Below are 19,783 nucleotides of genomic sequence, written 5' to 3' on the forward strand. Positions count from 1 at the left end.
ATTCATGCATTAAGAATTTGCAGATAAAGGAACCACCCACTAGGTTGCAGTCATAATAGTGTACTGATGTGGGATTTACTTAAAGATGTAACTACCATCGGGTAAAGAAAAGGGTTTTTGCTTTCTTAAAGGTAATTAAGTGGTCTCAGACAGTTTTTAAATTCTGTACTGTGGAACCATCTGATAATGTTACCAAGGTAACATTATCAGGTTACTTGTTACTCATAACAACTAAGAAATACTGTTCAAGGCCTAAACTGATGTCAAATGAATTAATGGGACTTGTGGCAGAGAAGAAAAATGAATGGGATTCATACAAATTATCAGCCGATACAGAAGCCTATCATAGATATAATGTATGTAATAAAGTCACAAAGCAGGTTATTCAAGCGAAGACAGATTTTACGAAAAACCTCTGGCAAAGGATTCAAAGAAAAACAGCAAAGCCTTCATTACTTATGTAAACTCTAGAAGGAAGAAGATGAATCAGATTGATCCCCTTTATATCAGTGGTTTGACTTGTTGATCCTGATCAGGTAGCTGACAAAGTGAATAAATATTTTGAATCTATTTTCACACAAGAGGAATTCTGCAGGAAAGTACAGGCCAGAAGTTTATCAAACTGTGATATAGAGCTAAAAAATTTTGTAATAACTGAGAGTAAGTAAAGTGGAGGAGAAATTGTTGAAGTTAAACATAAGTAAGACACCTGGAGTGGATGGGATCTATTCAGTTATATTAAGGAGGCAGCAAAAGAAGTAAGCAAACCCTTAGCCATAATTTTGAGAATTTCCTTGGACTCAGGGGAGGTCCCCATGGACCGGATGTGTGAAATGTATCAACAATTCACAAAGTGGGTTCAAAAGTTGACACAAGTAATTATAGACTTGTTAGTTTAACTTGTGTTCTGGGGAAAATAATGGAATCACTGGTTAAAGAAGCATTGCAGGATCATCTAGACAAGACTGTAGTTGTAGTTTAGACAGAGACACAGCATGGGTTTGTTAAGAGGATCTTTTCTGACTAATTTGATTGGATGCTATGATGTGGTCACAAAGGAACTGGATGGAAAAAATGATTTTGATATCATATACTTGGATTTCAGAAAAGCTTTTAATACTGTTGCACATTGAAGTTAAAAAGTTAAGTTAACTGCAGCCATTATAAACCCACTGCAGGATGAAAGCCTCCTCAACAATTCATGCCGAGGGAAATGGACCATAATCTGCCATGCTGGTCCAGTGCGGGTTGGCAGATCGACCGTATTTAGCAGTCAGGGGGCTTGAACCCCGGTCTACTCAAAGAACGTGTGCTACTGCACTCCTGCTCCTGACCACTCGGCATAGCCGAGTGGTCAGGAGCAGGAGTGCAGTAGCACACTGAATCCTGGGGGACTCCACTAATAACATTAATCTACAAAGAGCAGTGTCCATTGATTACCACTCTCTGTCTTCTCCACTCAACCAGACTCTTATCCATTGTAGCAACTTGCCCTTAATACCATACGGCTCCAATTTGTACAGTAGACTTTTGTGGATTTAGTGGATGTTTGTTTTCTACAGCAGCATGTTTGAGAGGCAACCACAGGAAGTAATACTCTTGATCTGTTTATCAACAGTGATTATTCATGCATTAAGAATTTACAGATAAAGGAACCACCCACTAGGTGGCAGTCATAACAGTGTACTGAAGTGGAATTTACTTAAAGATGTAACTACCATCGGGTAAAGAAAAGGGTTTTTGCTTTCATAAATCCATTGGAATGAGTTCCTCATATGTAGACAATAAAAATATTTTATATCAACATAGTTCCGGAAATGCTTGGTTCCCGAGTTTTGAAGGTCTATCTATGACACTTAACTGTTCACATCACCTTATAGTAATTGTTCAAAATGTCAACCTTCTGCCTGAATACAGGCCTCACATCGACATCTCATGGACTTGCAAAGATGATGCCAAATTCCTGGCATGTTTCGTATTGTCTCACAACCTGCCACAATTCGATTGCGGAGAGTTTCCACATCAGCTACCGGAGTCGAATACACCAATGACTTTAAATGGCCCCACAAGAAGAAATCTAGTGGGTTTAAATCAGCTGAGCGTGGAGGCCAGGCAGTTGGTCCACCCCTCTACTTCAGGAGTCATAGATCTTGGTCATCCTCTGTCGGCAGCATGAAGTATAAAGGTCCCATGTTCACAAAGGCAGCAATGGATACTTTCAAACCTTTTCCTGTCTGGACATCTTCGTTCTGAGAACCTTTCATGGTACAAATGACGAGCCTCCAGAGCATTGCCGTCTGCCAAACCGTACATAAATTGCATATCTGCTTGCTCCTGATTTGAGTACCTGGTCGGAATGGAAAACCACCAGATTCTGTCAGTACCTTGTGATGAAGGAAATCACCTGCGGGAGATAAGACATTCCGGTTAATAACTCGGGAACCAAGCATTTCCAGTACTATGTTGATATCAAATATTTTTATTGTCTACATATGAGGAACTCATTCCTGAAGTTATGCTGGGTATTTTTGAGATACCCTCTATAGTAGTAATATATAACAGTTAAGAAGCAAAATAAGCAGAAGAAGGAAAAAGGAAAATAAAAAAGTTATAGTATGTCTAATGCTCCAAAACGAACAGTGCAGCAGTAGAGGAAGCAAAAGGATATAAATAATGTGTGGTTTGTAGAATAAAGTGTCTGTGAAAATGGAAATGAAAAGTACACAAGGTGCCAGAACTAAGAGAAGTTTAAGGGATAGTAGAAAGTGGAAGTGAAGTAGTGGTTGAACAGGTGAAAGAATTTGAAAAACCTAGTGCAAAATGAACTGGGACTGAGAAAAAAAAAAAAAAGGAATATACAAATAAATAAATAAATGAATAACACTATATTCAGATATGGGAGGGCAATTTTAGCAAGAGGTCGAATCAGGGGATGGTAAATATGCAGAATCTGAACATAGTAGATGGAAATTCATCAGGGGACTACTCCTGACCATGTATCAGGCACTGCGTTTCCAAAGTAGTATTAGAAAAAGGGGGCAAATATGCGGCCTTTTATTGTAATACTAATAGACAAGGTAGTCCCTATGCAGTGTAAAAAATGTAAATTAAAATAAATACAAATATATACAAATTTACAAAAGTGTAATGTGGAATATAATACAAATGTATGGGAAGTGCATGAAAAAGTCATCATCAGCCATTTTCAATCCACTGCAGGATGAAGGCCTCTCCAGCAAGTTTCCAGTTCCTTCTGTTTTGTGCAATGGCCATCCATTTACTATCCACAAACTCATGAATTTCATCTATCCATCTCCGCCGTTATCTTCTAGGTTTTCTTTTAGCTCCTCTTGGGCACCATTCTGTTATTTTCTTAGTCCATCTCTCATGATATCTTCGAACTGTATCCTGCTCAAGACCATTTTAGTTCTTTAGTTTTGATAAGAATGTCCTTTACTTGAGTTTGCTGCCTAATCCATGTGTTTCTCTTCTTATCAAACAGTCTGATTCGGAATATAATTTGTTCCATTCTTCACTGTGCAGTTCTCAGCTTCTTTTCCATTCTTTTGGCGAGTGCCCAAGTTTCACTTCCATAAGTCATGGTGGGGAGTATACATTGGTTCATTATTTTATGGTTCAGACAAACTGGGATATTGCTCTTCAGTATGTGACTATATTTCCTGAATGCTATCCATCCAAAATTTATTCTTCTCTTGACTTCCAGCCATTTATCATTATTACAGCTAATACCTTGTCCCAGATAAGTATATGACTCCACCTTTTCAATTACTGCTCCTTCAATTTTGTAGGTGGTAGATGACTTTCATCAACCGGTGAAATACCACCACTTTGCTTATTGGAGGCTCGAAGTGGTGAAACCCGTATTTAGTCTCTAGAGCAAAGTTTCCGGCACCCCCCTCCCCCCCAAATTTCTCCTTCAACCCATGCACGGTACTAAGTACTATAGGTTTTTATACCTTTCGTGTTTGGGGTTTTCATAAAAAAAAAAAAAAAACCATTATATCCCTTTTTGTGGCATACTTGTTCATCATTACTTTTGTTTTAGCCATATTCATCCTTAGTCCAAAATCCTTACTAATTGTGCATAACTGATTAAGATTTTCCTCTAATTCTTTGGGATTGTGGCTTATGACCACAATGTCATCTGCAAATTGTAAATGGTTTAGGTACTCTCCATTCACATTGACTCCTTTCTGCGACCAGTCTAATCTTCTGAAAGCTTCCTCAAGGGCAGCAGTAAACAGCTTTGTTTGTAGATATTGTCTTCTTGTCAAACTTCTTTCTCGATTTTAAATTTCCTACTGTCTTTGTCTAGTCTAATAAATTAGGTAGCCTTCTCATATTTTCTTCAAAATCATAATATATGGGGTATCTATGTGTTTTCTATTCATTTGCTTTCTCCATTAGCTGTGATATTAGGTGAAGGTGATCCATAGTTGAGAATCCTGTCCTAAAGCCCACTTGCTCTTTCGGTTGATTCTCATCAAGTATTCTTTCTAATCTGTTATTATAATGACCCTTGTGAACAACTTGTAGATGTGGGATAACAAGCTAATTGGTCTATAATTTCCAATTTCTGATTTATCTGCTTTCTTATGCAGCAAAACTATGATTGCATTTTTCCACTGCTTAGCCGTCACACCTTTTCTAATGCATTTTGTGAAGAGCCTTGCCAGTTTTTGTGTTATGTCTCTTCCTCCCAATTTTAACAACTCTACAGTAACTTCATCTTCCCTGGGGCTTTCTGATTCTTCATTTTCTTCAACATGTTCTACCTCATCAGGAAGAATATGGGGTATGTTGTATGTGTTACTAATTTGCGATCCATCTTCCCCACTGCTGGCATCATTCCCTTACTCCTTGTATAATTCTCTATAGTAGTCTTCTGCTATTCGAATTATGCCTTCTCTGCTATTTATAAGTGCACCATCGCTATTCTTCAGTTTCAGTATCATTAATGCTTGTTCTACTTTTCTTGTATTAAATCTTCTTATATCCTCTCTGAGCTTCTTTCTAATGGCTTTGCATAACTCAGTATACTCAATTTTCGTCTTGTCAGTGTTTATCTTGCTCTTCATTTGTTGCCTTCGGTTCATCATAACAAGTGTATCTTGACTAATTTTTTCTTCTTTGGATTTCTTTTTCCCTATAGGTTTCTTGGGTTTTATCACTTTCAGAAAGTTATAATATTCCTCATCGATATCCTGAGCAGTCTGCAGAAGCTCAAACTTGTTCTTAAGTTCCAGTACATACTGCTCTTTCTCCTCTTCTGTTATCTCAAAGGCCTTCATGTTATTTACTCGAGTGAGTTTTTTTCCTTTCCTTTCCTACATCTATATCAAGTGTGCATCTTACCATTCTGTGATCACTTCCAACATTTACCTTATTCAGGATGGTAACATCATTCACGATATATCTTCTGTTAGTGAGGATGAAGTTGATTTCATTAGTTTTTAATCCATTTGAACTCTTCCATGTCCACTTTCTGTTCACCCTTTTTTTGAAAAAAGTGTTCATTACTGACAATCCTTGAGATTCTGCAAATTCCACAAGTCTTTCATTTCTTTCACCAATTCCAAAATTTCCTATTGTTCCACTTTCTACGCTGTTTTGTCTTTTTCCAACCTTAGCATTGAAGTCCCCCATAATAATAGTGTAGAGGGTTTTCTGCTCATCTAGAAGGCTCTCAATTTTGGTGTACATTTTTTCAACCTCTTCATCATTGTGGCTTGATGTTGGTGCACAAATCATTATAACCTTTAGCTTGTACCTCTTAGAAATCTTGAGTATCTTGAGTATTAGTCTTGACATGAAAAAGTTTAGACAAGCAAATGGTATAGGGAATGGTAAATTCTAGGGGAATGGAAGGGGAGAAAAAATGTTCAAAAGAAGGCAAAAATGGCAATAGGATTTAGAATAGATGGAGCATTCGTATCACCCTCGTATTGCACTAATAGTTTTACGAATGGGGAAAAAATAGAAAAAGACGGTATAAGGAAAAAAGTGTAGAAAAAGTTATTAAAAATACTGAACTTACTGGGTGTGTAAGGCCCAACCTCAAAGAAAGGTACAGATTGTAAATAGAAGGATTACTATATTGCTACTGTCAAATTCCTCCTCTGTAAGGCTTCGGCTGTTTTGGAGTAATAAAAAAAAAAGAAAAAAAAAAAGGGTTCTGGTATAAGCAAGCATTAGTAAAAACCCAATTTTACTAACTTGTAGAGGAGAAGAAGGGAAATCGAAACCAAAACTAAAATTTACCTGGAGTCATTAAGTAGAGCAGAGGAGCGATGTACACAGCCAAGATGTAAAAGGGAGAAACAATGAGAAATCACCGAGTTTTTATAGATTTAGAGAAACAAATAGGGATGACCTCTATCGTAGAAAAAAATTTTGGGAAAGATGGCTTAAAAATGTGAAACGTCACACAGAAGGCCGCGGACTTACCAAAATGTGAAGGAACACGCAAAACAGAAAATAGAACAAGAATAATTCCGACTACAGCAGATAAAAATCCGGTAAAATTTAGATGATCAGATAACAGGGTATATAGATTACGGCTCCAAACTTCCAAGATGACAAACCGTGGTAGAAAGAGAAAAGCACAGTTAGGCACATCTGCGGTTGATTGGAGGTTTAGTGAATCTGTTGAAGAGCATGACAAAAAATCAGCAGGCGAAAAACTTTTGATGGAAACAGAATTAAAAACCTTGAAGAAGAAGAATTTTCATATCCAAACTTGGATATGAAAATTCATTGATGAAGGTATATTAGAGTTAACGTCTAGGTTTGCAGATAATATGAAGGTTGGCAGGTTGTTAATGACAGTAATGATAGTTCGCTGCTGTAACAAGATCTGGAAAAGTTGAGCAGATGGGCTGAGAGGTGGCAACTGAAGTTAAACATTGACAAATGTAAAGTACTGCATATGAGTAGCAGTAACCCCAGAGTAACATATCAACTGGGTGGTACTACATTTGGGGTATTGGAGAATGAAAAGCACCTGGGGGTAATTATGCTGTCAGATGTGAATTTTTCTGAGCAGTGCCGACTGGCTGCAAGAATAGCTCATAGTGTCTTGTCAATGATATACAGGAAGTTTGCTAGCAGGGATAAGGAGGTAATTGTCCCCTTGTATAAAGCAGTGATCAGGCCACACCTTGAACACTGTATACAAGTCTGGAGGCCTCAATTTAGGAAAGATGTAGAGCTGCTGGAACAAGTACTATGAAGGGCAATGAGATTGGTGAGTGGAACAAAGGGTTGCTATTGCCAAGAAAGGCTTAATTCTGCAAATTTCACCTTAGGAGACTAGGTACCTGCGAGGTGATCTATTTGAGATGTGTAAGGCCCTGAATGGTTTGAGCAAGCCCAATGCTGATGGGATTCTTCCTCTCGCTCAGATTACCCACCTGAGAGGACATAGATTCAAATTGAGGAAAGACAATTATAGAATAAATGTGTGGAAATTGTTTTTAGCCAGCAGGTGGTTAATAGTTGGAACAAACTACCATCTGTTGTAGTTGGAGGTCAACAACTTAAATAAGTTCAAGGCAGAACTAGACAAACATTTGGAGTGAATGGATGAGCAAAATGGAAAGGTGTTTTTTTTTTCCCCCTTGGCTGATGTTATATAAGCCTGCTTTTTTGCATCATATGCCTCTACTAATGCTAATTAAAGTACAAATGTGTATTAAGATTTTCAGAGAGTTAAACTCTAAACTTGTGTAATAGAGAAGTGGGAAATCCAAAATTCAGTTAAAGATTAAAACACACTATAACCAATCTACACTGTCATTCCATTATAAATGGTAAAATTTTATAAATTTTACTATTTATTAGCATTAGCATTAGCATTAGTAGAGGCATTTGATGCAAGAAAGCAAGCTTATGCAGCATCAGCCAAAAAAAAAAAATAAATAAATAAAAAAAATAAAAATAAAACCACTTCCACTTCACCCCTCTGTTCGTTCAAAATACCTGTCCAGCTGAGCCTTAAACTTATTTAGGCTATCAACTTCCATGACAAGGGATGGAAGTCTGTTCCACCAACCAACCACTCGCTGGCTAAAGGCAAATTTCCGCACGTCTATCCTACATCTGTCTTTCCTCAATTTGAATTTATGCCCTCTCAGGTGATTATTCTGAGCGAGAGGAAGAATCCCATCAGCATTGAGCATACTCAAACCATTCAATGCTTTATACACCTCTATCAGATCACCTCACTGGTGCCTAGTCTCCAGACACTGTAATTTGCAAAACTTAAGCCTTTCTTCGTAAGAGCACCCCTTTGTTCCATTCACTAATCTTGTTGCCCTTCTCTGTACTCGTTCCAGCAGCTCTACATCCTTCTTGAAATGAGGCCTCCAGACCTGTATACAGTACTCTAGGTGTGGCCTGACCATTGCCTTATACAAGGGAATAATCACCTCCTTATCCCTGCTAGAAAAATTCCTATATATCATTGACAATACACCATGAGCTACTCTTGCCACCCGTCTGCACTGCTCAGAGAACTTCATATCTGCCTGCACAACCACCCCCAGGTCCCTTTCATTCTCTACCACTGTCAGTGTAGTACCACAGAGTTGATACGTTGCTCTGGGGTTGCTGTTTCCCATGTGTAGTACTTTACATTTGTCAATGTTAAACTTCATTTGCCACCTATCAGCCCATCTGCTCAACCTTTCCAGATCCTGTTGCAGCAGCATAGTGTCAGTGTCCTTGACAACCCTGCCTACCTTTGTATCGTCTGCAAACTTCGACATTAAGCTTGATATACCATCATCAATATCATTTATGAATACAGAAAACAATAATGGACCTAACACTGAGCCCTGAGGGACTCCACTAATAACATTAGTCCACGACGAGCAGTGTCCATTGATTACCACTCTCTGTCTTCTCCCCCTCAGCCACCCCTCTATCCACAGCAGCAATTTGCCTCCAATGTCACACTGCTCCAATTTGTGCAGCAGTCTTCCATGTGCAACAGTATCAAAAGCCTTTCTAAGATCCAAATATATAATATCAAAGTTATTCCCTGCATCCAGTTCCTTTGTGACTGCATCATAGTATCCAATCAAATTGGTCAGGCAAGACTTCCCCTTAACAAAACCATGCTGTGTCCGAGCTATAACTGAAGTCTTGTCTAAATGATCCTGCAGTGCTTCTTTAACTAGTGCCTCCATTAATTTTCCTGGAACAGAAGTTAAACTCACAGGTCTATAATTGCTTGTGTCAGCCTTTGATCCTCCTTTGTGAATTGGGGTCACATTTGCACATCTCCAGTCTGCGGGTACCTCCCCTGAGTCCAAGGAAGCTCTCATAATTATGGCTAAGGGTTTGCTTACTTCCTCTGCTGCCTCCTTTAATATAACTGGATAGATCCCATCCACCCCGGGTGCCTTTCTTATGTTTATCTTCAACAGTTTCTCCTCCACTTTACTCTCAGTTATTACAAGATTCTCTAGCTTACTGCTAGAGTTGAATACACCTCTGGCTTTCCCCTCGCTAAATAACTCCTCGTGTGTGAATGTCGATGCAAAATATTCATTTAGTTTGTTAGCTACCTGAGCAGGATCATCAACAGTTGACCCATCGATATCAAGTGGACCAATCTGATTCATCCCCTTCCTTCTAGAGTTTACATAAGTAAAGAACTCTTTGCTGTTTTTCTTTGCATCCCTTGCCAAAGATTTCTCGTACTCTGCCTTCGTCTGCCTAACCTCCTTTGTAACTTGGTTACAGATCAACTTGTATCTATCATAGGCTTCTGTGTCATGTGTTAATTTGTATGTATCCCATGCATGTTTCTTCACATGATAATGAAAAGAACAATTGTACAAACATTTTCAAAAATGTATTACATACAGAAATGTCTCTATTGTAGCTTTTTATGTTTAATTATCATTCTTTGCATTTATATACTTTTATAAATTTGACTTACTAGATCATTAATTTACTGTCTCACTCTGTATGTATTGTTTTTTGAAATAGTGGTGAAGATAACCAGTGGAAGCAAGGACCATTTGAAGGCATTATATTATGTTCTTCAGATAAACTTACTTATAATGTTCAGGTGCCAAACACCTCAGTATCTGGCCACAGTACATCTCCATTCTTTTGTGGATCTCATCGGAAACATGATTCACAATCTCATTCTTTCATAGCATTTACATATACACGGGCCCTTTGCAGTAGTGTGAAGCAGAAATATTCACATATCGTCAAAGATCCACCTTCTCGTGAAGATGATAATAAACAAGGACTATCTGTAAAGCAGCATAATGGTTCTAATACTAAGGATCCCCATTATATTAGTGAAATAGATCTAAAATTACACCCATTTGATCTGATACTGTGGTGCCCATATTTTAGCATTATAACTGAAATAGCCCTTCCTTTAACTTCCTTTTGTGAGATTTTGTGTGCCACATCACATTCTTATTATTCAAAATATAAAAATGAGTTACCTTTCGGAATATCTTTTAATAATGCTAATCTTCCTTTGGTGTATTTGACTGCTAATAGTATACGGATCTTCATGCCAAAAGATGCATTAGATAGTGAATTACAAATTACAAAACTCGACAGTAGTTTCTCAAAGGATGATATACATCATCAAGAAATCCTCTGTTCAGGTAAACATTTGTCAGATGTTTGCTTAGTTCAGATAAATTCTGTGATTTTGACTCCTCAGGCAGATAATCCTTTATCTCGAGTTGTTCTACGGAAAGATATTTATTTGGCTGCTCAGCATTCAAGGACTCTTGGCATTCCAGGATCTGAAATTGAAGATAGGCAATACCAACTGGATGTTAATGGATTAAGCATTAGTACTTGTAAGTTGAATTTGGATTCGTGGTTATTTAAACAGCATAAAAATATCCAAATCTAAATCTGAAGTTCTGTTTGCTTTTGGTTTCCTTGATTTAATTAATAATATTTATATAACAAATTGATGATAGGAATTTTGTATTGCAGTAATCTCTTCTGTGTATATCATATGTATGTTAATTGTTTAAATAGCTATCCCAGTGATTGAGCTAAATTATATAAGCTTATCATTAAAATGTATGCCCATATCTGAATATAGTGTTCCAAAATCAGTCTATATTTGTTATGAAATTCTGATTATTAGATAATTTAATTTACCTAGTGATATACTTAAATTCCTGAATTCATAGTCTATCACATCATTTGAAAACTGCTAAAAAGGATTTCTGTATTTATTTTAATGTTCATTTTGCTTAGCTGAGAAATAAAATGGCTGCTGCCAACTGGAAGGATTATCACATATCTGATCATGACATAGTTTTGAAGCAACTTGAAAAGCGTTTCACAGCTGTTGCTAGTAAAAGAACACAAGAGAAATGCTTGGGTAGAAAAATTTAAGAAGGAACAGAGGGTTCCTTAGGTGAGAAAGGAATTGAAGCTTATTGGAAATTAAGTTGAAGCCTAAAGTTTGTTTGTAGTCATGAATAACATTAGAAAGTGTTTCTAAATCAGAAAAACTTGGCTTAAGTTTTTTTTTTTTTTTTTTTTTTTTTTTTTACAGAGTCACGAAGTTTCCACTGGATTTAGCTGGTTATTTCTGAGAGAAATTTATATGTTAAATGACGTTAAGTCAGACAGTGATATGACCACAAAGATCGTGCCAGTCATAGTTTAAAAAAAGGGAAACCGATTTAATAAACAAAAGTATCTCACCATTACGTTGTAGAGAAATTCTACTTGAATTACAAAGTTGAATAAGGTTCACACATCTTTTTCATGGTTAAAAGGTAACCACCCAATATGAAAAATTACACAAATTACACAAAAATCACATTGCATTCCACTTTCCAGTTTGAGAAACCTCACCCTACTCAATCAGCTTCAACTTATTCCTTAAATAATCTGTATTTACAATGCCCCAGTGCAGCAAAGAAAACTTAGTTGATTTCAATCCTTTTAAAACTCAGTCCTATCTTATATCTCACAAAAAGGATTCTTCTGCTTCTATGCTTATCTTGGATGACACTCTGATTTCTAGGCAAGATGATATATCTCTTTTGGGGATTACCCTGACTTCTAATCTCTCTTGGCACAGGCACATTACAAATATTGTTTCCTTCCTCTGCATCTAAAAAACTTGGTTTTCTCTTTCGCTGTCACCTTATTTTTCTTCCAAACAGCTCTGTACAAATCGCAAATCTGCCCTACCATGGAATATTGTTCCCACATCTGGGGCGGTGCCCCCAAAACCTCTCTCAGGCTTCTAGATTCCATTCAGAAGAGGGCAGTTAGGTTAATTAATGACTCATCTCTAACAGTCTCTCCACTATCTGTCTCATAGATGTACTGTTTCTGCTGCATGCCTTTTCTACAGATACTTCCATGGGCACTATTTTTCTGAATTGGCTTCTATAATTCCCGCTCTCTCTTTCAAAACAGTCCGAACACAGGCTGCCACCAGCCAACTTCCATTTTCTGTTTAACTTCAAACTCACAGAACTAACTTTTCATCTTCCTCGTTTATTCATTCAACTGCCGTTTTCTGGAACAACCTTCCTTCATACGTGCTTCCTGAAAATTACAATCTACATAAGTTCAAGTGTAATGTCAACAAATATCTTCTTTTGTCTTCTCAACCTCCAACCCAAGCACGGTACTAAGTACTATAGGTTCTAATACCTCTCGTGTTTGGGATTTTCATAAAAAAAAAATAATAAAAAAAATTATCCCCCCACCTCTCCTGTCCTAGGGTAGACCCTTGCTGTATACATTGTAGTCCCCATAATCAAATTCAGCATCACTTATGTGTGAGTTACACCATGTTTCAACTATTCCTACAATGTTTGCATTTGATGACTTAACTAGTACTTAAAGTTCATCAAATTTATTTATGATCCTCAGCATTAGTGTGCATGCAAGTATACATGTACAGTGAAACTTCCCTTTAACGGACAGCCATGGGGAACGAAAATGTGTCTGTTAGAGAGAAGTGTCCGCTAACAAGAAGTCTGAGGGAGAAAAAAAAAAAGAAAGAAAAATCGTTAAACGTTTAATGTAAAATTAAATTAAAATATATACAGATTTTGAACAATATTTTTGTAAATAATATACAATTACATACACAAGAGATAAAGAAAAATCATTAAACATTTGATGTAAAATTAAATTAAATTATATACAGATTTTGCACAATATTTTTGTAAATAATATACATACAATTGTGCTATGCATATTATGACTTTATCTTATGAAAAATACATACAGTAATCACTTATTTTCTTCTGCACCTTCTTCCGGCTGATAATGTTGTTTTCAACATTTGTTTGGAGTGAAGAAACCATCGAAAGTCCTTCAGTAAGATACTTCAGTGGCGAAAAACATTTTTAAATGATTGATTTGTATGAGCGCTTCTTCTATTTTCATCAGTGGTTTGTCGTTAATATGTTCTTCAACATAATGACCTCCTTCCATTTCTTCATCCTCATGAGGAACTTCTTGAAAAATATAGATGATAATGTCGTTGATATCTATAGCACCATCTTCTGTAGTGAGGTTCGAGTCTATATCTTTGTAGCCAGGGTCACTTGTAGCTGAAGTATCGTACATTATCAATAGATGAAGTTCTTGTTCTTCTTGGTGCTACACATTGCTGTTCACAACTTCAATTTTTGCGTTTGAGAAGCCAGACTTTACAAAACAGTTCACGACAGTTTGTTTTCTAATTGCGTTTACTGAAGAGGAAATCCATTGAATCGCATCTAGGATACTGATTTTCTTTGCAAGGTCACTCGCACATGTTACATCGTTCATGTTTGCAATGAGATGTCTTAAAACACGTTTTCTGTAGTGAAGTTTAAAATTTTTTATTATCCCTTGATCCAAGGGCTGACGCTCTGCAGATGTGTTTGGTGGCAGAAAAACGATTTGAATGTTGGACAATTCAATGTGCGGGTGAGATGCAGCATTATCCATGAAAAGAATAATTTTTCTGTTTTGACGAATCATGTTTTGGTTAAAGTGACTTATCCATTTGCTCATAATATCTCGTGTCATCCACGCTTTTTTATTAGACTTCCAATCAACATTCAAGATTCAACTTTATGCCCTTGAAGCAATGAGGATTTTGTGGTTTTCCTATAACAAGAGGTTGTTCAAAGTCTCCCAGCATATTTGTACACGATAGTACAGTCAAGCGTTCCTTAGAAATTTTTCCGCCCTGGCACTTTTTGTTTTTTAGACTCATTGTTTTTTCAGGAAGAACTTTAAAAAACAACCTTCTTTCGTCACAGTTGTAAATACCCGTAGCTTCAAAATCACGACATAAATCTTCCAATTTGACGGTCCACTCTGTTACAACCCCAGTATCAACAGATCCACCTTCACCACTTACGGTTTTCCAAGAAATTTTATGCCGAGTTTTGAACTTGTCTAGCCATCATACAGAAGCTTTGAACTCATTTACTCCCATAGATTTCGCAACCTCCAAAGCCTTTTCCCTAATAATAGGCCCATTAATGGGAATTTTTTTAGCACGTTCGCGACAAAACCACTCATACGTAACATTGTCAATTTGAAGTCCAACAGTTTTTGGGAATGATTTTTGAACCTGATCATTTACGTGTTGCCAAAATTGTTTGAGCAGTTCATTTTTTTCTTTAGGATGTCGCTTACCTGCGTCTTCCCGATTTTGAATTTTGCAGCGAGAGTGCGAACACTATTTTTTTGCCGATCATACGCATTAATGAGTCCGACTTTATCTTTTAAAGTTAAATGTTTACGAGAAGACATTGTGCACTTCACACGACAATGAACAAAACTGAAAACTGAAACTGAAAAGACGAAAGGCCGACCATATTCCCCCTCCTCCCGCACACACCGAATTCATCAGAAGTTTTACACATGCCTTAAAATTCTTGAAAAAAGGTTTAGAACCGCGACGTAAACCTTGATAAAATTCAGAGAATCGGAAATAGAAAATAAACACATGATTGAGGTAATACGTGGAAGAAAAGTTCCTAGAAAAAGGGCCGTAAGCTCACCCGCTGTCCGTTATGGGGAGATCAAATTAAGTGCTAATCTAAACGAAACAGTGCAGATTGCCTGTCCGCGTCCGTTACAGAGAATGTCCGCTAGACAGAAGCTGCAAACACGTTAAAACCAATAGAGGTGAGTTGGGAAATTTGAAAATGTCCGTTAACGAGAGGTGTCCGTTAGGAGAAGTTTCACTGTACATGGTCTTACTCTTAGTTATCCTGACACATCCCATGTATTTATTTGTTCCATGATGAACCACCTCAGGGCCCGAAGTCCCAGACACATTGGTTTCCAGGCTGCTAAATGTACCAATAGTAGCAGTGCAAGAATCACTTTCACCTCTGCCTGCAGCTTTTGTTAAGCTATTAGACTGTCTGTCTCCCATTCACATAAGGCAACACATATGTCTGAGTGGACACTATGTTTCCACTATTCTTACAATGTCTGTATTTGATGACTTAATCAGTACTTCAAATTCATTCAAGTTATTTTCAATGCTCCTAGCATTAATATTTCATGTAAGCATATATACGTGTTACTCTGTGCGTGGGTCTGAAGGATGTGCAAAATATTGAGATGTATTTAAGTCCAAAATAAGGGGGAAAAAATCATATAAAATGCACCTGAAAATTTTGTATTTTGGAGTAATTACATTAATTTTTCAAAGAGGTACAGACACAGCAACCTTTAATTTATAACGAATGTACTGGTTTTACATTAATTATTTGAAGTGACTTGAACACAGATCTTGGCATGTAAAAATAGTCTCTCATACAAGACGAGATGTTCCTGCAGTGGTTCAGATTGTTTCACAGTCACATTCTGTTTATCGCTATAGATCTGTGATAAGAACTTTCATTTCATGTTCTAGGCACTTAAAATGACTCCAGGAGGTAGGCATAGGGTTTGCCATTGGTTGACTGCTGTCCAAGCAACAGGGTCTCCTTGGCCTATTCATATGAGTGGATAGGTGGGAGGCATAAAGGTGACTCTCACTCTAGCTTAAATGGACTGTAGTGTGGGAGATGGGACATGTGGTTCATGCTATCTTGCATGAATCACACATCCCATCTTTTCAGGTGGCAATCATCTTGAAGCAGTCATAGCAAAATATCTTCCAGAAAGTGTCAGTAAAATTGGCTAATTACAAATCATTTAACTGATCATCAACAATACTGCACCAGATGTTATAACTACTCTCATTTCTTCCAATTGTGCAGATTGTGTTGATGCTTCCATCCCATGCAAAGCTTTCTTCCTCATTAAACAGTATCTGGTTTGCCAAAACAGTATTTTAAGTATGATGGCAGAGAAACCATTGACAGAACCTGTCATCAAGATTATTCTTTTGGAGTCAGTGTACTCTATATATACACTGACTGGAGAAAGGGCTACATTTTCTCTCACAGAGAATGTTACAAATATACATGCAAAATCTGTACGTCACCAGTTTGTGGGATACTTTTCCTCGATCTTTTTGTAACAAAACAAGGATTTCTCTATAGTGTCTTAGTGGTATGTTTGTGGTTACCTTGGCAGCCTTTTGGTGCATCCAAATGTACCACTTTCCCTCAAACATCTATCAGTAGCCATAAACATTTGACAGTTTTGCAGTCTTCTGTTAGAAAAGTGTTTCCCTAATAGAAAGTGAATATCTTAGAAAATGAAGTCATTGTTGTCATGATGCTAAGCAATACTGTCACGGAGTGAACCCTAGTGAATGATTAATATTAATCACGGAGGAGATGTAGCATAGAGAAAAGGGAAGGGAAATGAAGGAAAAAAGCTTCCCTCCTTCATTTTGAGATGTTATTTCGGAAAAAAACGACAAGATCAGTGTTCTTCTTACTACTGTTTTGATCTGTTTGCTTCCATTCTTTTCATCCCAGGCTAAGGACACAACTTCTGATAATTTGTTAATAAATAAATTAGTAATTATATACCTGGGATTAATCTGATGTTCTACTCTTCCATATTGAAGGTGGTAGATGACTTTCATCAATCGGTGAAATACCACCACTTTGCTTATTGGAGGCTTGAAGTGGTGAAACCCATGTTTAGTCTCTAGAGCAAAGTTTCTGGCACCCCCCCCTCCCCTCCCCCCATACTTCTCCTTCAACCCATGCACGGTACTAAGTACTATAGGTTTTGATACTTTTCGTGTTTGGGGTTTTCATAAAAAAAAAAAAAAAAAAAATGAACAATACTTTTAACTTTTATATTATACTAAAAAATGCTACATGAAGACTTCGAAGCATATGAACCATTAATTTCAATTAGCATTACCCAAGCCAAAGTTATCATCTAGATCAGCGTTACACAACCGGGGGCACTGTTTCACAGTGCCCTTTGTGTCCCAGCCGGTGTGTACCACAAGATGACAGGTGTGCTGCAAACTTTGCTGAAGCTGTATACCAATAAAAAATACTATCTGTATTATGATTGAAATTGACAACTGAGAAATTTTACCTATTGTAAGAAATGAACTGTACATTATTTACTCCCAATTGTAGTTTTTATATATGTTTGTAATGCTACTCATTGTTATATGTCACAATAAGCCAATTTTTAATGAAACACAATGTTGTATGTGTGGGACAGTAAATTATTTTTTTGCCTGAGTATCCAAAACTTGCTTTCTAAAGAAAGCAAGGGTTTCCGAAGAAAGCAGGTTAATGAGCTGAACCGAAAAATGCAAGGCAAGAACAAAAATCTTTTTTACTAGTGTGGATAAGATTCAAGGCTTTCAGAATAAGCTGGATTTGTGGATACAGTGCATTGCAGATGGCGCCTTCATAGCCAGGTGGGCAGGAGCAGCAGTGCGCAGCACACACTTCTTGATTAGACCGGGGTTCGAGCCCGTGCCCACCGAATATGGAGGATGTGGAAAGGTCAGGGAATGACCACCGCATATCCCCGAAGCAATATGGCCTTAGTTGCTAATGCTCCTAAAAACCAAATAATAAAAATAACAAGTATTGCAGATGGGTCATTTGAGACGTTCCCAACAGTATCCCTGCTTGTTGTTGACAACAAAATGGTGATGGACTTCAATAAAGAACATTTAGATAATTTGCAGCAGAAGTTCAAGGATTATTTTGGAGAGAGCGTTGAAGACTTCGACTGGGTTCATGATCAATTTGTTGCGAATGCAAAATCTCTTCCAATGAACGTACAAGAGGAACTAACAGATGTGAAGGCGGACAGAACATTTGTGACTAAAACATCTTGAAGCGCAATTGGACACATTTTGGTTGTCAATAAGGAAAGAACACCTGGCTAGCTCCGAGATGGCAATTAATGTGTTATTACCATTTTCAACTACGTATTTGTGTGAATTGACCTTGACTGAAATAAAAACATCAAAGAGGGAGAGACTCCGATTCATTGATGGAGAAGTGAGACTTGCATTGTCAACGATTCTGGCACACATCAGCCGTCTGTGTTTGACATAGCAGGCACAAATATCACATTGAAGGTAGTTATTTGGTTTAATACTAATAGATTTTTTTTTGGCTTTGCTTTTATACAGTGATTTAGGGTTCATAAAATGTTAATATATGCATGAGCCAATTTCTTTTGGATTGTTGGAACAATACATAATAATTGATTCTATTGTGACTTATAGCATATTTATATTAATATTGCCGTAAACTATGTTTTTTTTGGAGGATTAAAGAAAAAGAAAAAGAGAAAAGGGTTGTGGAACACTGATCTAGATGAGTATCATCTAGGTCAGAGGTTCCCAAACTTTCTTGGTTCACAGTGCCTTTTGTGTCCCAGTAATTTTTTTACGGCACCCCTGGACCAAAAGAAATACCTAACACACTAGTTTTCGACCTTTTAGTAATCTGATTCTCTATCTCTCTCTCTCTCTCTCTATATATATATAATATTTACAAAAAATATATGTTATATGATAGTTATTATAATAATTAGCATTAGCAAGGGCACATGATGTAAGAAAGTAAGTTTATATAGCATCAGCCAAAAAAAAAACAAAAAAAACCTCTGATTTCACCCAACCCCTCACTCCAAATTTTTGAGAAGTTCTACCTTGAATCTATTTAAACTATCAACTTCTACAACAACAGATGGAAGTTTGTTCCAGCAATCAACCACCCACTGGCCAAAGGCAAACTTCTGCACATCTATCCTACAACCGCCTTTCCTCAATTTGAATTTATGCCCTCTCAGGCGATTATTCTGACCAAGAGGTAGAATCCCATCAGCATTGAGCATGCTCAAACCATTCAAGGCTTTATACACCTCAATCAGATCACCTCACAGGTACCTAGTCTCCACACACTGTAATTTTCAAAACTTAAGCCTTTCTTCATAAGAGCAACACTTTGTTCTGTTCACTAATCTTGTTGCCCTTCTCTGTACTCGTTCCAGCATCTCTACATCCTTCTTAAAATGAGGCCGTCACACCTGTATACAGTATTCAAGGTGTGGCCTGACCATTGCCTTATACAAGGGAATAATCACCTCCTTATCCCTGCTAGAAAAATTCCTTTATATCATGGACAAAACACCATGAGCTACTCTTGCAGACTGTCTGCACTGCTCAGAAAACTTCATATCTTCCTGCACAATTACCCCCAGATCCTTTTCATTCTCTACCACTGTCAGTGTGGTACCACAGTTGATACGTTACTCTGGGATTATGTCCCATATGTAGTACTTTACATTTGTCAATGTAAAACTTCATTTGCCACCTCTCAGC

General features: G+C 37.3%; 1 protein-coding gene across 2 annotated transcripts in view; it reads left to right on the forward strand.

The window, feature by feature from the left end:
- Vps13B (vacuolar protein sorting 13B) overlaps positions 1-19,783 on the forward strand; it is a 965,007-nt gene that overhangs the window by 332,680 nt on the left and 612,544 nt on the right. For both annotated transcript variants that reach the window (XM_090386413.1, XM_090386414.1), the window contains exon 19: positions 10,021-10,865. In XM_090386413.1, the coding sequence (XP_090242539.1) occupies positions 10,021-10,865 (845 nt within the window). The remainder of the gene's footprint in view (positions 1-10,020; positions 10,866-19,783) is intronic.

This window comes from Mastigoproctus giganteus, chromosome 12 (genome assembly GCF_048544385.1).
Source record: "Mastigoproctus giganteus isolate SK-2022 chromosome 12, ASM4854438v1, whole genome shotgun sequence".
NCBI classification, from domain to species: domain Eukaryota; kingdom Metazoa; phylum Arthropoda; class Arachnida; order Uropygi; family Thelyphonidae; genus Mastigoproctus; species Mastigoproctus giganteus.